Genomic DNA, 18331 nt, shown 5'->3' on the forward strand with positions numbered 1-18331 from the left:
TTCCTCTTCTCTGTTCTCATCATACACATCATCACATGGTTCTAATCCTCTGCTATTAAATCTATTTGTCCTGCTAAGCTTTGCTTTCGCCACACGACATGTATGTAGTGTGTGTTTGTGTGTGTGTGTGTGTGTGTGTGTGTGTGTGTGTGTGTGTTGGTCTAGTTTTTACATGACAATTCAAAACAACGACAAATTTGCAGATGTCTGCCGTTCAGGGTGGGGTAATGAGTGAGAAAATAACTGTTAATTCATAAAAACACTCACAGTGTGTATGTGTGTGTGTGTGTCTACTATAGGTTCTCTCCACTGCATCATGCAGCTCTTAATGGAAACCTGGAGCTCATCAACCTGCTGCTGGAGTCACAGGCTGCTGTTGACATCAGAGACCAGAAAGGTAAGAGGAACACACACACACACAGAGAGAAACAGAGTACATTTCACTCATACTCATAAATATACATTGATCAATAATATTGTATGTGTGTAACAGATATGGCCCATGTGTGTGTGTGTGTGTGTGTGTGTGTGTGTGTTTGTGTGTGTGCAGGTATGCGACCACTGCACTACGCAGCCTGGCAGGGGAAGGCGGAGCCTATGAAGATGCTGCTGAAATCTGGTTCGTCCGTCAACGGCCAATCGGATGAAGGACAGATCCCTCTCCACCTGTCAGCGCAGCACGGCCACTACGACGTGGTGAGTGACAGCCGTTCTGAAAAACACAGAGGAACATGAAGTCATCTGTAAATCAGCTGATCAGTACTTATTATCTACACATGATCCACAGGACAGAGCTTCTGCAGTTTACTGTACATGTCATTCATTTCCTTTAGTTCTGGAGAATAGACTGTGAGGGGCTCAAAGAATTGGTTGTCATTAGTGAATGTTGGTTCCTTTAAAGATATTCAGAAAAGAAAATTGAATTTGAGCCTTCTGTGGGTCTTAACATTAGTGTAATAACTCATCTATCAGACGATGGAGCCCAAACTTTGTACAAAATTCTATTTTCCAGTAAATCCAGGATGAAAGTGTGGTAGTTTTTTTCACATTGGATAATGCAGACACAAATTATACGTCATGTTGCTCACGATTCATCAGCCACCGATATTGGATCCGTCATCCATCAATCAAAAGAATCAAAACACACACACACCGAGCTCGGTCTCGCCCCAAACATTGAATATCCCGCCCGCTCGATAACAACCAATGAAATTAATTTTCCTTACTCGGGTAAACTCATGCAGCAACTCGTGGAAACTCGCAGAAGGAGGCGCAACAAACAGGACACCTGAACACCTTTAAAGCTGCTGTAGACTGAATGAAATAACATTTTGAAATGAAAAATACAATGTGATGATACTCTCTACTTCCAACCTTCGTACCTGCTATGACAGGTTCAAGTGTCTGCTGTGGAGAAAGGCCAGTCAGCACAACACCAGACTTGTTTGTGTTACTGAGCAATTTGGGATGTGACTCAGGCCTGGAAGCAGGCTGCCTTTGACTTTAACATTTATAACACATCAATTATTAAGTGATTTCTACAAGCCTCAATTCCTAGATCACCACAAAGCAAAACGACAAACAGACAGAAGCTAAAGAAAATTCCCTCTTGGGGGCTTTCCCTGCTAGAAGAGAGGAAGTCTGGGGGAAACACTGCAGTGCTGCTGCAGACTTGCCAAAGACACAACAATGAAATACAGCAGACTCACCACAGCAGCTAACAAACCCGAGAGGAGAGTGGCGGCGAGCGTCCACGGGCTCTAAAACTGAAGAGGCACTGCTTCTGCTAGATTAAAAAACCATGGTTTACACAGGGTAACAAACTGGGGCTGAAGTTTTAATCACACTTGCTTCCAGTGTGCGGCGAGCAAATAAATAAAATAAAACACAGAAACTGACAGACAGACTGCAGATTAAAAAATAAATCAAAGGCAATAGCACGGCACAGAGGGGATTTGGGAAACAAGCGCTGTAAAAACAAGATGGCGTGGCATCGTGTTCGTTTGAGACGAGGGAGTCTCGTGTTCTCCTAATTTGTTCCGTTTTTTAAGGTGCATTAAAAAAGTGAAAGCACAATAGAGTAATTCCTCTAGTGAGGCGAATTTATCCTCTTAAGTCTTTTACCACTTTAACCAAGCTTTTCCTTTCACTTGTGTCACAGTGCTCCGTGTCTGCAGGGATTAATTCTCTTTAACTCTCCAAGGGACAAAAACTCTGTCTTTTCTAATAGACATACTACTGTACAGAGTAAACAGCTCTCTGCTTTGTGTCATTACACAAGGTGTGGATGTGGATGAAAACTAAAATTTAAAAAAATAAAAATGACAATAATAACAAGTCTTCATATTGTTTTATTCCATAATGTCAAAAGGCTTCTTAACAGTAAAACTACAATCATCTTAATGTGTCTCTCAGCTCTGCTGCTCTGAGGACATCTGTGGTGCTTTTGGTTCGAGCGTAACATAGAAGTGCTGTGTGTGTCTCTGTAACGGCTCATGCTTGCATAGACTATACGTTGCGTAATTGTTTTGGTTTTGGAACATGTGGTGCAGTGATAAGCCGTGTTGTCTCACAACAAGAGGGTGGCTGCCTGTGTGGAGTTTTCATGTTACATGTTTGTGTGTTTCCTCACACAGTCCAAACACAAGCAGGTTAAGCGCTGTCACTCTTACTTACTCTTGTCATACCTTTTCTCATAGCTCCCTGCTCTCCAGTGCTTACATGTTTAGTTTAGTTTAGTTTAGTTTAGTTCATCTTAAATAAGCCTGTGAATTTCAGCCTGTGATTGAATGTTGTTTTCTTTATCTTGAACAGGGATGTCAAACTCAGTTCAGGGGCCACACACAGCGCAATTCCATCTCAAGTGGGCTGGGTGATTAAAATAATAGCATAACCTATAGATAACCAGAGCTCTGAATTTCCCCCTTTGTTTTAGTGCAAAGAAGAACATGTATAAGATGTTTACAGTTAATAACTAATCTTTTACAATACATTTTTAACAACCTAGAATTTTTTCTAGAAAAATACATGCAATTTAATTAAACAACATTATGTCTCTTCTGTCTTCTTTGAAATTGTCACTCTTGGCAAATTGATCCTGCTGGCCGGATTGGCCCCTCTGGTTTTGGCCCCTGATCTACAGTAGAAGTTGACAGATACATCCACATACAGAATATTGTGCGTGTCAGAAGAGAATGGTCCATGTCTTATACAGTAATATGTTTGTGTGGTTAGATTACACTGTGGGGCCTTTCCTTACCTCCTCTATATCTGCTCCTGTTTACCAGGTCATAGTTAGTGCATTACACTAATACCAACTCTTTGCTTTCTGTAACCGTTTCAAATCAAAAGCCCTCTAGCATTTCATTCCATAACAAGAGTTTCCTCTGTGAAACATCTGCAGGCACTGCACATGCAACAACCATCTGATGGACTGAAGGAGGACAACACGCACCCACAGTGACTGAAATAGGACAATAATAGTTAGATAATGCTTGGATGAGTCAGCCAGAACAACAAAGAGAAAATAGCATCATTATATTGATGGTTTTATTAAATTAAAGCGGAGAGTTTTATTGGCTGTGTGTTAGTCTTGTGATTCTGACCTTTCCAGGTTTTGCTCTCTCTTGAAAATGGCTGGATGGATTTTTTGAATGCGATCTTTTTATTCATGTGTGTGTGTGTGTGTGTGTGTGTGTGTTTTTCTCTGTTTCCAGTCTGAGATGTTGCTGCAGCACCAGTCCAACCCATGTATTGTAGACAACGCAGGGAAAACACCTCTGGACCTGGCCTGTGAGTTCGGCAGAGTTGGGGTAAGATCCTGTGTTTTTTAGTCGTCATAAAACTCTACAGGACGTTTTAGGACTCTACAGGAATCATAACATCTGCTGTGTGTGTGTGTGTGTGTGTGTGTGTGTGTGTGTGTGTGTGTGTGTGTGTGTGTGTGTGTGTGTGTGTGTGTGTGTGTGTGTGTGTGTGTGTGTGTGTGTGTGTGTGTGTGTGTGTGTGTAGGTGGTCCAGTTGCTACTGTCCAGTAACATGTGTGCTGCTTTGCTGGAACCCAAAAAAGGAGACACCACCGACCCCAATGGGACGTCTCCTCTCCACCTGGCTGCCAAGAATGGACACATAGACATCATCAGGTAGACACACACAATCACAGATGTACACACACACCATGTTTAATGAATCACTAGGCTTAAACATCCTCCTGAGCATGCTGATAAAACAGATGTATAACACAACAGGGGAGCAATCTGACCCAATACACTGAAGGAATAATGGAACAAACGTGTTGCCGTAGCGAAGCGCATCAGTCACATGCTCCTAAATACCTTTTGGAGACAACTGATGTGAAACAGCTCGGCATCCCACCCACGCTAAATGTCAAGTCATTATAATCTCATCTCGTCGGAGATGTGCAGCTAATTTTTGTTTGTGTTTTAGTTAAACAGTGTCAGGGCAAAGTGACTTTTGTTGTCGCGGCGATGTCACCAGTCAGCAACAAAACCTTCTGGATGAAAGATCACAGGGCGGCAAATAAACACACACCACAAGGTCCATTTTCTCTCTCATCACTCTCTACCACTTTCAAAGTAACTCTGGGCTATGTGTGTGTGTGTGTGTGTGTGTGTGTGTGTGTGTGTGTGTGTGTGTGTGTGTGTGTGTGTGTGTGTGTGTGTGTGTGTGTGCTGAAGTTTGCTGGCAGACACAGACGGGGGTAGAGAGAGGGAGGGATGGAGGGAGGGATGGAGGGAGACACTGAAAGATGAGAGAGAACTGTAACCGAGGAAAAGATGAGAGAGAGGGGGAGAGACAGGTGTACAAAAATGAGGAGAGGGAGAGAGAGAAAAGGGAGAATAAAGGCTGTCGTAGCTGATGGAGCGGAGCTTGTCTCTCCTGAGGTGACACCGATAAATGAGGCTCATTAGACACACTCGCACATCAACACAAACACACACACACAGACAGCTAATTTTGTTTTTTTCTTGATGAACTACAGTTTATGTGTCAAACAGATGTCCACAAATCCCACGTAAAGACCAACAGCAGCAGTAACTGATCCTGTTAACAGGTGGGGACTGTGGAACCACAACCTGCTTTTGGTTCTAAAAGAGTCTCATATTAATGTGGATGAATCTACATTACCACTTGTTAATGGGTCTATTTTCGATAAATATATCATTTTGTCTTTATAGTTATTATTTTGATATTATAATTTAGTGGTCGACTCGCCCAGCGTTTCCTGGTTTCGTCATGGGTCATGGGAATAACGCCGCCGGATCGCTAGTTGGCATCGTTTATGGTCAGAACTGTTAGGGAGGAATTAGTGGTGATGACGATGAAGAAGAAGAAGTACCAGAGTCCTGTATGTCTTCTGCTGAAGGAGTTTATTTAGGCTCGGCCGAGGAGAACAGAAGTTTCATCACCACCTCAATTCTAACTGTGCGTTCACACCAAAAGCGACTTGAGCGACCGCGGCGACCAGCTGCCATTCATTTTCAATGTACGCTGGTGCCGAGGAGCGACGGGAGCGACCGGCGGCGGGAGCGACACAAGCGACAAAAGTTGAGAGAGGCTCAACTTTACGCAAATGAGCAGCGGCGCGACCACGGCGACAGCCAATTGTGGACTGGGATTCTCACAGTGGGAGAAATTGAGAGAGCCTGAATGGACACATCTGCAGCACAGCTTGAAAGTCCCGCCCCTTTGGTCGCTAGGGCCTGCTAGAGCTGGCAAGAGACGTAATAGGAGCGACCAGAGCGACTACAGGCCATTTTATCGCTTTTGGTGTGAACGCACAGTAAGGGTCAAACAGTAAAGCTCAGATTCTTATACTAGAAAGGTGGGCTGAGATAGCAAAGGAGATGTGTTAACATCCAACTGGCTATAATGCATAAACATGAAGAGAAGGATTCACACCAGCTAGGAAACGTTATCATCTAACTCTACAGCTGTGTCTGTAAGCAGCCAGAGAGTGAGATTGAAGTCGCCAAGGAGCGACCATGGCCTCGGCCTGTTCCTCAGAGAGAAAATAGGGCAGATAACTGCCCCCAGCAGTAATCTAACAGAAAGTCACTATACACAGAGGGGTTGACCATTAACTACACAAACCATCTATAGGGAAGTGAAATTATTCTCTAACAAGAACTACGACGGTATCTGATCGTCTTCCAACCTCCGACTTTCGTTCTTGGTTAATGAAAACATTCTTGGCAGATGCTTTCGCTTTGTCAGCCGATGATGATGCTAAGAGTCTCATATTATGGCAAGCACTCCTTGAGCATCAGCTGTGAGTGCTGCCAGGTGGACACCAAGCAAAGCTAAGTTAAGTTTCAATCTGTTAATGCTGCAGGTTTCCCCTGGTTTCCCTTCCCTGGTATGTACAGTACTGTAGTTGTATGTTAAGGGGTCACACTGCAGAGCCTCACTTGTAACTAACTACATATTAAGGCTGCATCTCTACAGAGATACCGCATGGGGACTGCAAGAACTATGATTGGCTGTTTGCATCCAGCAAAGAAATCTTTTTTGAAACCCTCCATGCGTCGTGACCTGAATTTGAATACAGACAAAGCAGGCTAGAAGTTACCAGGGTGTGAGTTCATGAGGCATAATTCTTCATTTATAGATTAGCACAGAATGAATATAGTGAATAAAGTACACATTCAATGCAGCTGAATTCACTAAACTGCAGCTAAAATAGTCACCACAATTTACTGTTAACCTTTAACGTGCTCTTCAGTGTCGAGGTCTTAGGAAATGAAAATGTCATTCGTCATAAACTATTGAGGTATGGACGAATACATACACTAATACAAATACGTTTTGGTCATGTTAGGGGCTTTGCTGACAGAAATAGTCACCACAGGCTTTTCCTTTGAATCAAACACCAGTTCCTTATCTCTGTTCTCTCCCTGCTGGGCTCATCCTACAAATCCTCGTCTCGTCTCTGCACCCTGTCTGCATCTGCGTTTCTTTTTGACACCTCTCTTCATACCTTCTCCTTTGCAAATCTTCACCCTTATGGTTTCCTCTCACTCTCATTCTCTTCTCTCTCTGTCCTCTCTTATCACTCTTATAACTATCCTCCTCACTCACTGTATCCTGTGTCTTCTGCTCTGTGCCGTCAGACTGCTGATCCAGGCTGGTATCGACATCAACAGACAGACCAAAGCAGGCACGGCCCTGCACGAAGCTGCTCTCTGCGGCAAGACCGAGGCAGTGAGACTCCTGCTGGACGTAAGTGGAACTTTACCGAGAGCCGTCTCACACTGACACCTGAGCGCGAGTTCACTTAAAGGACAATTCCCCTGTAACTCAGAACTTCGAGCATATGGTTTATGAAAATTTCATGGCATGTCCCCCCTGATGTCTTCACCACCATAAAAAAATCACAGTGGTACATGCAAGGTGACATTGGAAAAAGAGGCATGTTTCATTTTCTACAAAATTACAAAAAAAAAACATGATTCAAAAAAACAATAATGTGTTCTCTGTGATAAACATCTGGTCTGTCAGATGTTTAACAAACATCAACAAATGTATTGTACAGAACACAGAATAATAAATGTCAGACATAACTAAATATTCAGCTGGAAAATCACAGGTGTGGCTTCACTAGGAAGAAAATCCCATATGGAGACATGTTCTTAATGAATTCCTGCAGTGTATGTTTTTAAACTGATTTAATTTGAATGAATGAGCAGCTGTTTACCTCCCAGTCTAGTAGAGATATCATGAGATCAGCATCAAACTTCACTTACTTCATTTAACTGTAAATTCCACTCACCAACATCTGTCTCCAGAGGGGAAAAGAAACACCAGTGTCAACTGTGTGACGTGTCTCCGTCATGTCTTTCCTTCAGAAGTCTCTCTCTGCTGCTCAGAGGACGTTTCACCACCTCCTCCTAACAAGTTCTCCTAAAAAATATCAACACAAATGAAGCAAAATGTAAAATAGTCTTTTTTCTGATCCCAGAAAAAGATTGTAATTCACTACTAATGATTTCATCTCACCTAATGTATTAACGGAGAGTCTCATCATTATGAAAATATTCTTCGATAGATTTCCCGGGGAAGAATTAAATACAGTAAATTTAGTGGGCCTGTGCATATTCTCATTTGTCCAGGTCATAGTATCTCAAGTAAATGTAGTGAGGCGGTGGAGCGGCTTGCTTATCGCTCATTAATAAAAGTGCATTTAAAATCCCTGCATCCCCCATGTGATAAAAGTGAGGCACAGTTATGAAAACCACTGCTAAACTGACACAAGAAGAACCCAGAGAGAGATGATGCAAATGACCCCTTTGTGCTGGAGACACTGAAATACAGCGGGTTATATGAAAACAAGCCAGGCAATATGTTTTAATGACTGCGTGTGTCCCAGCATGAGAAACTTACTTTGTCATTTCCATCAGCGGCTGTGGAAGGTTACAAGCCGTTGCCCCGGAGCGTCTGTGGACTGAATTCATCTTGTGTGCATGCGGCCTACATTTGATTCACCACATTTGAATGTGATATTGCTCCTCAGCCTCTGGTTGTCTGGGCTGGAGAATAAGAGGAGGTTGTAATTAGTAGAACAGCCACAGGGGCTGACTGCTGGAGCATGGGCTGCTGACGTCACAGTGGTAGATTATCACATCCCTAAGGTGTTTAGTTGAGCATGAGGGGACTCTAATTTATGAGTTTTTAGGTATTGGAAACTCTGGAAACACACATACCTATTGTATTAATAGGTATGTGTGGTTTAATGTAATAATTAGTCACACAATATGAATTTTTTTTGTTTTTTGTTACAAAGTTTAACAGATTAATAACAGGTCTGAAAAATCAACTCTGGTTTCTGGTTGCTTCCTGTTCCTGTCTGTCGGTTCACATTCTGATTTCTCTCTTTATATCTGCATGAAACAAATAAGATGAACCAAAAAAAAACCTAAAATCTTCTGTTGTCTTCCACAGAGTGGTATCAATGCCACAGTGAGGAACACTTACAGCCAGACAGCACTGGACATCGTCTACCAGTTCACTGCAACACAAGCCAGCAGAGAGATCAAACAACTGCTGAGAGGTAGGATGGATGGAGGGATGGAGGGATGGAGAGGGAAGGAAATCAAAAGAACTAATAGCATGGAAGAAATAATAAAGAACAAAGCAGGTAAGTTTAACAAAGAGTTGAACAGATTATGTTAAAATCCCCTGTTAACTGGTGTGTCCCATTGGCACATTAGAAATGTGTAGGAAAGACACTACACTGAGTTAATGGTGATACATTTGGGTGGAGGAGGTTGGAACTATACTATTCCACATGTGTATGGGTATACTGTACTGTAGATATTATTTAAAAAAATGTGTGTATTGTAAAATGTTGTTTAATTTATGGTCTGTGTCTTTCAGATGCGTCGGCGGCTCTTCAGGTTCGGGCTCTAAAAGATTACTGCAACAATTATGACCTGACCAGCCTCAACATCAAAGCAGGAGACGTTATTACGGTAACACACACACACAAGCAGACACACACACACACACACACACACACACACACACACACACACACACACACACACAAGCAGACACACATAGCCTACTGACCATTCCTGCAACGTGATGTAGCTGTACTCTTGTTTTGAGATGATGCATAAACTTGCTGCACAAAATTATAAGTAATTTTATTTTTTCCCATCCCAAAGGGGAAATATTGTCAATAATGTGGCTCACAACTTGTACACATAATTAGAGCTCAAACAATTAGTTGATTAAAAAATTAAATAAACATTTCTTAGGTTCAGGCTTCATAAATTTTTTCTTTTTTGTTGTATGACAATAAATATGATTTACATTTTAATTAGTCAGCTGAGGCTGGGAAACAGGGATGGACTTGTCTTATACTTTGTTTTATTGTGAGGTTTTATAGATAAAATAATAGTTTGGTCAATTCACCAAGAAAATTCCAGAAAAATATCCTAGAAGGAGCTGCAGGCTTTGTGGCAGACAAATCTAAACAAATGAGCGGTTGTCTGGCCATCCCCTAATATGTCCAGGTAGCATAGCGCTGCAGTCTCACAGTGCTTGGATGAATGAATCACATAAAAGACGGCCTTCACTAACAACAGCTTGGCCCTGATGAGCGCCCCGTTGCTGGTCGCTTTACAATTACCACTCTGTGTTTGGGCGAGATCACTAATTAACATGCTAGAACGAGCGGCTTCCCTCATTTACTACCAATATGTTTTACGGAATCATGTATTCACTTGTTACTGTTCATGAATATTCATGAGCATTTATGCAGCCTTTGGGTACTTATTATAGTAATAAGGCAGCCGAGCAGCGCCTATGTTTCCTCCCTCAGGGTCTGACTGAATGATTTGGCTTTGCTCCTATCTGACTCAGGAATCTTTCCAAATGCAGTTTTGCATGTTAGGAAAAATGTTCCCCTCCAAAATAAAAGGCAACTTTTTTATCAAGCTTTTTAGTAATTTTTCTACAGCTAAATATGTAGTTATAATATATCATGATTAAACCAATAGATTCACTGCCCTGCAATTAAACTAGGTAAATCATTTCTTCCTAACAGGTTTTGGAGCAACACCCTGATGGACGCTGGAAAGGCTGTATCCATGACAACCGAACAGGAAACGATCGGGTGGGCTACTTCCCATCCACCATGGTGGAAGTCATCAGCAAGCGCACAGGTGTGTTGGCACTCTCCCCTGTGTGTGTGTGTGTGTGTGTGTGTGTGCGTGTGTGTGTGTATATATGAGTGTGTGTTGGAGTTTATAATTGCAACAAGCTGACGGTCTGGTTAAGTATCAGCTAATCAGTCACGGGCATATATCACACATGTTTGGATAAAACACAGAAGAAGAAGTTGGGGAGAGCTGCGCGGGGGCCGACAGGCAGATAAGTGTCATCACAGGGGCCAGATCGCAGGTTTGAATCTCCAGGAGTGATGAGTCAGTCAAGTTCCCAACAGAGGTTAGAATAAAAGATGTATGTGAGCTGCACCCAGCTGTCATCCAGGCCCCGACATTTTAACCTCACGTCCACCAGTTGTTTACAACTGTAACCGGACTGAAACCACAAAGCTTTTAGGAGTTTGGCCTGCGCTAGAGCACTGGAAAAGAGAGTAACGACACGCATTGGTCCAATGGAAGCGCCTCCTGATGGAGGAATATGGGTATTGCAAAAGCGCCCAAGAACTGACATCTCTGCATTGTTGGTGAATGAGCAGTGTGGTGTTTTCAATAATTTAAGGACATTTATAGATCACCCACGTTAATAGCATCATTGAGGATCCTTTACAGATAAACATTAACACATAGGCCAGTAAAAAAAAAAACAGTTGTCTACATTAATGTTTCAATCTACATTTTCTAATAAACAAATTATAAGTGTAATTTGATATGACCAAGACACCTAAAAACAAAAACACGGCAGTTTTCATCAATTTACAAGCAAGTGGGCAACACACATACATTGGAGTGAATGGGTTTTCTGGGCGCTTTTGCAATACCCATATCCTGCCCCTCGGGGCGCAAAACCCTTACCACGGGAGTCAATGGTGGTGTCGTTACTCTCTTTTCCAGTGCTCTAGCCTGCGCAACATATGACTGTAACCTGTTAAGTAAAGAAAACACCGACGCCAGAACCATCCTGTGCTGCTTCTTCTCACTGCTGCTACATACAGTAGGCCTACAGTCTATTTGCCTGTGGAACAAAGGAACATAAATAAGAGAAAATCCAAAGCATGAAGTTTTATTATTTCCACAGATGAATGGAAAAGTCTGACATTTAGGAAATGACATTAGCTCATTTGGTCTGTTGCCTGGCTCTGTCAAAAGGTATCAAAATCAAAGATGACTCTATGGAGTAGCTCAGATTAGACCTTAATTAGACTCCACATGTGAGGCAGACTCTCCTCTGCAAGCCTGTTACATGTGTGCTGAACGTGTCTGCAGCAGTAGATTATTTATACTCCATAAAACACCAAAGGAGTCATTGGATTCTCCCCATCTTATTGCTTTATTTAGTGTTGCACCTCGGGGTGTGCATCTCAGCAATGAAAAGTGCAACCTGCCGGCCTGCACTTCTTTTGGCTGGGTGACTCATACAGTAGCACTACCCCCTATGTAGTCTGTCTCTGTCAATCAAAGAGTAAGATGCTCTTTATCTTTATCTTTATCTGCTCTGAGATTCTGTGCAATTTGGCAACTGGACATTTGTGGAAAAGATATTTATCTCTTCTCTTTGAGGATCATGTAAAATCAAATTCTAATTCAGTGGCATAGAGGCTATGTCTGACAGGTAGGTAGATACAGTACATGGCATCAGACATGATAAACTCTCTATTTGTATTCTGTATATTGTGAAAATCCTCAACGGCTTAACCCTGATCACAAGGTAGCACAATGTTCAAATACTGAGTGTTCAATACCAAAACTGAGAAAATGATGCCTCATGGAGTCAGGCTTATTTTTTTCCCCTGTGTGATAAGCTAAGCTAGCTGCTGGTGTTAGCTTACCTCAAAGGGATAGTTCACCCAAAATTGAAATTTCACTCATTATCTACTCACCCTCATGTGGACTAAGGGCTGGGAGAAGTTTCAGAGTCCTCCGTGTCTTCTCTGAGTTACAGGGGGTCTCGGCGTAGCAGTGCATGTCCATATAACGGTTGCAAATGGATACCAACTGTCTTCGTAACAAAAAGACACACCAAAAAACATCCAAATACCTCCATGCTGCTCGTATGTAATGTCCGTCTTGTATTGAAGCCCCGAAATGCGAAATTGTCCCGAAAAAAATTTAATAAGTCTATATTTCAAGCTTGTTTGTAGTGGAAGCTCCTCTTCCCGGTTCGTCAAATTTGGACGAACCGGGAAAAGGAGCTTGGAGAAGCTTCCGTTACAAAGCAAGCTTGAAATATAGACTTATTTAATTTTTTTCGGGACAATTTTGCACATCGGGGCTTCAATACAAGACGGACATTACATACGAGCAGCATGGAGGTATTTGGATGGTTTTTGGTGTGTCTTTTTGTTATGAAGACAGTTGGTATCCATTTGCAACCGTTATATGGACATGCACTGCTACACCGAGACCCCCTGTAACTCAGAGAAGCCACGGAGGACTCTGAAACTTCTCCCAGCCCTTAGTCCACATGAGGGGGAGTAGATAATGAGTGAAATTTAAATTTTGGGTGAACTATCCCTTTAAAGGCTCTGATATTGCTCTGAAATAATGACTACAGGGTAATCATAAAACAAGATGAATGCCAACGAAGTGAAGCTCCACTAGTAGAACAAGTGTAATTTCTGGTGTCAGCTGTGTGTATCGTTACCTAACAGGCTCACAGACCAGTGTCAAACTCTTCAAACCTCCTCCTATTACGCATTGTTCCCTCGCCTTAGATCAGCGCAGTCAGCTATTAATCTCTTTGGTGAGACGTACAGAACATTCACATCCATCCCATCACCGCATCGCCACAAAGAGGCTCCGATTTTTTTAACTGTCTATTGGTGTCTGTCTGCAGGTCTCGTTGTTTTCTGATTGTCCACCTGTCCAACAGTCTCTCTGTAGTAACATGTCTAGGTGTCTGTAGTCGGTCTGTCTCTTTGTGATTGTCCACTTCATCCCCCGTGATCACAAGATCCTCACTCCCCTCTCTTCTCAACATCATCCTCCTTGTCATAACCTTAACTGTATCAGTCCATTTAAAACCATGAAACCTGCTCCACGGTTGTATCTGTCCCATAATACAGTACAGCTGTGGATACAGTCCAAAAAACATCTGGGGCACACTGACTAATCACTGCCAGGGAACATCCACACACACTTGTGGGAATATAGCAGCTGTTGTAGTGAGAGGTTTCATTTACTCAGCTGTTTTTCATCAATTTTTAATTATTATTCTTTCTCACCATTCCTCCCCAGTCTGTCTCTTCTACATGTACTGTACTTCTCATCCGCCCCCTCTCTTCCCACAAACAGGGATATTTTTATGAGCAAAATAAAATTCTGCACTCTTAATTAAATTGGTCATCACAGTCAAAGCGGGAACGCACAGTAATACACTTGGTGAAACTCATTTGATTTAATCACATTAACTACAAGAGCGACTATTGAAATGTAGCAGTTTGCATGTGAAAAGTAAATTAATCTAGTCAAGTATCTGTTTCTAACGCTGAGAGAGCCAAGTTCCCAGAGGCAAACTATGAATCTGTTTCAGGAGAGAATTTGGGATTATGATCATCATGCACCAAACTAGACAGACAATAATTGGGATGATAATAGTACATACATACACCATCTGTTGGCAAAGGCCAGAGTTTTTGCTAACATAAAATATAAATGCTTTTACTAAAAGACAAAGGGATATCAACACATTGCTTCAGGGCCCACATGCCTTGGAGTCTCAGTCTACAAAGGTGTGGCCTTCCTGTGCTTACTGTAATAATCGTTGCAGACCAGTATGAGGCTGTCTGACTGAGGATTTTCTCATTGCATAACTCACTGTGCCTTCTCTTACTGTTCCATCACAAAGCACTGTTCCTTTTGCATTTAGTAAGTTATAATAAGTTGACTTTCTTCTAGTTTTAAGTCACATGCAGTTTTCACATTTTCATTTAACACTGACTCTTAAGGAAGCTTTCAATAACAGTGATGAAGAGTAGGCTACTCCCATTATCGCATGTTATTGATTGAGAGACTTCTAGCAAGTTATAAAACTGTGCATTTAAGGCCCATGGTTTATATGTAATATAACTATGTTATATGTAACTGAGCTGAAAACCTATTTTACTTGAAAAAATAAACCTTGGGGTAGGCTTATACACAAGTAATGTAAAATACCTTTCACCTAAAGTTGTTTTCAGTCAGAAAACACACCTGAAATTGATTATGATATATGCAATCTGCAAAGCTTTAATATTCTGCATCTAAGATTTGATCTCATCACTAATCCTACTAGAAGCCCTAAGCTCAGTGCAGCAGCGAGTGTGGAGAGATGATGCAGCAGCAGCAGCAGCAGCAATAAGACTGGACAGCTCCAGCTCAGGTGAGCATCACGTAGCAGGAGGGAGCAGTTCACTGACAGCTTCAATACACTGCTGTTATCCAAAGGGTGCGTTGGACAAATGTCAAGTCGACTGTGGGAGTGAACAGGAACAGGCTCTGAACAGCAGGCCGTGCTAGTGTTGTATAGTGAAAGTAAAAATAAGGTTAACGTGTCATAATGTCCGACTCTAAGAAATGTTGTGATGGACGGAGGACAGATGACATTGCTGTTATTACATCAGAGCAGAATACCTGTCCTGTACAGACTCAGACTGGTAAAAACCTCTCATATACTGTAAGTAGGCTAGAGCATTAGAAATGATCCAGCTGTAAATGAACAGCCTACTGTGGGAGCAGAATGTATTGGTTGGTCGTAGAGTTGGCTGTAGAAAGCCAACTTGCCAACCTCACGTCCCAGAGTAACTCAGTTAAATCTGTCATTCAGTATTAAAAAATTAAATGTTTCTAAAATGTTTTACATAGTCTAGGAAAAGTTGTTGAACAATTTGTTAATTTGTTTTATACAAAAACTGCTGCTCCCCTGTAGCATTCATACTCTATATAAATCATTTGCACAAGAGCTAGCCGGCTACTGTAGGCCTCCCAGCGTACTGTTCAATGTTACATGGCCAGTTTATGAATGAATGTTACACATCCTTTTCTTATACTTTGAAGTAAAGTTTTAATCACAACATTTAAGAGTTCCTTGTGCAGATTGGTGAGTTCAACAACCTAGCTGAGCTGAATGTCTACAAGCAACCTACAAGGAAGCTCTGAGCCAGTAGACTACAGTATACAGACACAACTACAGCATATGTTTTCATATTTCTGTAGAAATGATGCTGTATTGACTGAATCCACTTTCTCTCTCACAAAATACAACTGTAAGATGTAAACATGCTAAGTAAGAAGCTAACTGTTGATGATGAGGTGATGCTCATCGGTCCCTGACACCATCTCCACCACATCCCACCACACAACAATGGCCACATGTGTCTGTTCTCTCCTTCTTTCCATCCTTCAACATCAGCCACGTCCCCCACTACCTTTGATTTCTTTGTTTGATTTTGTAACTTCAGCCTTTGTTTTTAATTTTTGTTTTTTTTCCCCTTTTCTTCTGTGTAACTCTCTGTTGTGTTGTTTGTTTGTTCCGTGGCGCTGGTTCACTGTTGGCTGGTTGTGTGTGTGTGTTTCGGTGTGTCGTCACGGTGGGTGTTATCTAGGTTTGGCCAGCACAGTCATTTGCACTCAACAGTTTCAAAAGATACCGCTGGTTCCTCCGGCGACGGTTGCCCCTGCCAACGCGGTAGTCAACGGCAACGACACCACGTTCCATCAGATCCATATCCTGCCTCCACCGCCTCCTCCTCCACCACATTCCCATCAGCCACTGCTTCCACTTTTCACTTCCTTTGGCTATAGCAGGTCGCCCGTGACAACTCCACAGGGAGACACACCCACTGCCCCAGGTACACGCCCCCTTTTCATTATAATTATTATTATTTGTATTATTATTATAATTATTATTATTATTATTGTTGTTAAAACTTTAAGGGATGCTTCCCTCTGGTGTTTTTATGAAATATCTGCCAGGATGAAATTTCTATCGGTCACGTCAGATTCTAATCGGTGTTTACATTTTGGAGGCATCCATTAAAGTTTTCTGTTATGGATCATTAATTTTGTAATTTATGTGTTGCTCATACTGTATAACTTTTGTTTTTCTGTTATTGCTGTTGTCATCTTCATCATTGAGAGCAGATTTTAGAGCGGTCTAAAGTTTTATGTGAGGTATTATGACTGTAGCTCACTCTATGGACATATGTTGTTAAAACATAGAGTGTTTCTTGATCATTGCATTTACATACAGTACCTATACACTGCCATAAAAAGGCCATTAAGTAAACTTTTGTCTTAAAATCCCTAATGTAAAGACATTTAAGACTCATGCTTGATGAAAACCAGATATAAAGACTAGAACTTATCCACATACAGTGTCTGACAGATCACAGATCTTGACTTTCCAAGACCAATGCTAATATCAGTCCCATGTGAATGACCTTTTAATGGTTAAAGTCAACCACAAAAATAACAAAAGCACATTATTTCAGTGTTTTTATTGCTTCCTTGGAATGAAGACATGTCTGAATGTAAACAATGCAGAGGGTTTGGTCTCTGCTTGAGTAGGAAAACATCTTTGTTGGAGGTGGCTGATCAAGTGATGTACTGCAGTGGTGTAGGCTGGGAGTGATACAGAGATTTTAGGATGGAGCTGTAAGAGCAGGACAACTTTACCACAGGGCTCTGTTCACCTGAGTTGGTTTGCTCTTCAGTTAAATGTCTTGTTTCCTTGTTTTTGACCGTTTTTTTTCCCTCTTCCGTCCTTCGTTCTTTCCTCTTTGTTCTTTTCCTCTCTCCCTGCATATCACCACTGTCCCACCCCCTCGGACAACCCTGCTAGTTTCTGATACACACCTCCGATACACCACCTTTCTGAGCAAGACACCGTGTTTTCTGTTTTGTCCTTTTCCTACATGTTATTGTCACGTTTTATCATTTTAACACCACTTTTACCCACCTTGCACTTATACCCTCAACGTGTGTGTGAGAGAGAGAATGTGTGTGTGTATGTGTGTGTGTGTGTGTGTGTGTGTGTGTGTGTGTGTGCGTGTGCGTGTGCGTGTGCGTGTGCATGTGCGTGTGCGTGTGCGTGTGCGTGTGGTGACATTTGGGAATACTAATAGTGTCTGTATCAGGCTCAGAAATGAATAAGTCTGAACTATCATGAATGTACTGAACAAATCTGAACACAGTCTAACACCACCAGTGAGTCTCAGCTAAATTGTCAAGTAGAAATATGAGTTTGTTTGTGGAAGGGCCTGAAGAGTTTTAGCTGGAGTGGTTTGATTTAAAGGAAAAGCTTTTGGGACCTTAATTGATGATATTGGTGAAACCCAGAATGTTTTGCAGGTAAGGTGTTCACTGTAAACTCCTCTTTCTACTTTTACTACTCTGCTAATGGGAACCTTCACTGCATGCCATTTTGCCTCCTCCAGGTGGATAGATACCTGTAAGCACAATCCAACAAGGAAAGTCTGGAACAAAAGAAAATACAACACCTCAAACTAGTCAGATTGATCTTTTTGGCATGAGAGGCAGATTATAGTTTATAACACAGACTTAAAATGATGTTTTGTCTGAGGTCACTTGGAGGGATGCAAAATGGCCACAAGAAGGAGCTGTGACATCACATGAAAGCAAAAGGAAATTGTTCTTATGTC

At 41.9% G+C, this 18331-nt stretch overlaps 1 protein-coding gene across 1 annotated transcript in view; it reads left to right on the top strand.

Moving 5' to 3' along the window:
* Window positions 1-18331, top strand: part of caskin1 (CASK interacting protein 1) — a 132867-nt gene that overhangs the window by 89249 nt on the left and 25287 nt on the right. Inside the window, exons 3-12 of the mRNA XM_083977748.1 lie at window positions 300-397; window positions 551-696; window positions 3717-3812; window positions 4012-4142; window positions 7134-7242; window positions 8962-9070; window positions 9397-9491; window positions 10574-10691; window positions 14965-15051; window positions 16274-16519. Coding sequence (XP_083833874.1) covers window positions 300-397; window positions 551-696; window positions 3717-3812; window positions 4012-4142; window positions 7134-7242; window positions 8962-9070; window positions 9397-9491; window positions 10574-10691; window positions 14965-15051; window positions 16274-16519 — 1235 coding nt within the window. The remainder of the gene's footprint in view (window positions 1-299; window positions 398-550; window positions 697-3716; window positions 3813-4011; window positions 4143-7133; window positions 7243-8961; window positions 9071-9396; window positions 9492-10573; window positions 10692-14964; window positions 15052-16273; window positions 16520-18331) is intronic.

Source organism: Trachurus trachurus (assembly GCF_905171665.1).
Source record: "Trachurus trachurus genome assembly, chromosome: 8".
Classification (NCBI taxonomy): Eukaryota; Metazoa; Chordata; class Actinopteri; order Carangiformes; family Carangidae; genus Trachurus; species Trachurus trachurus.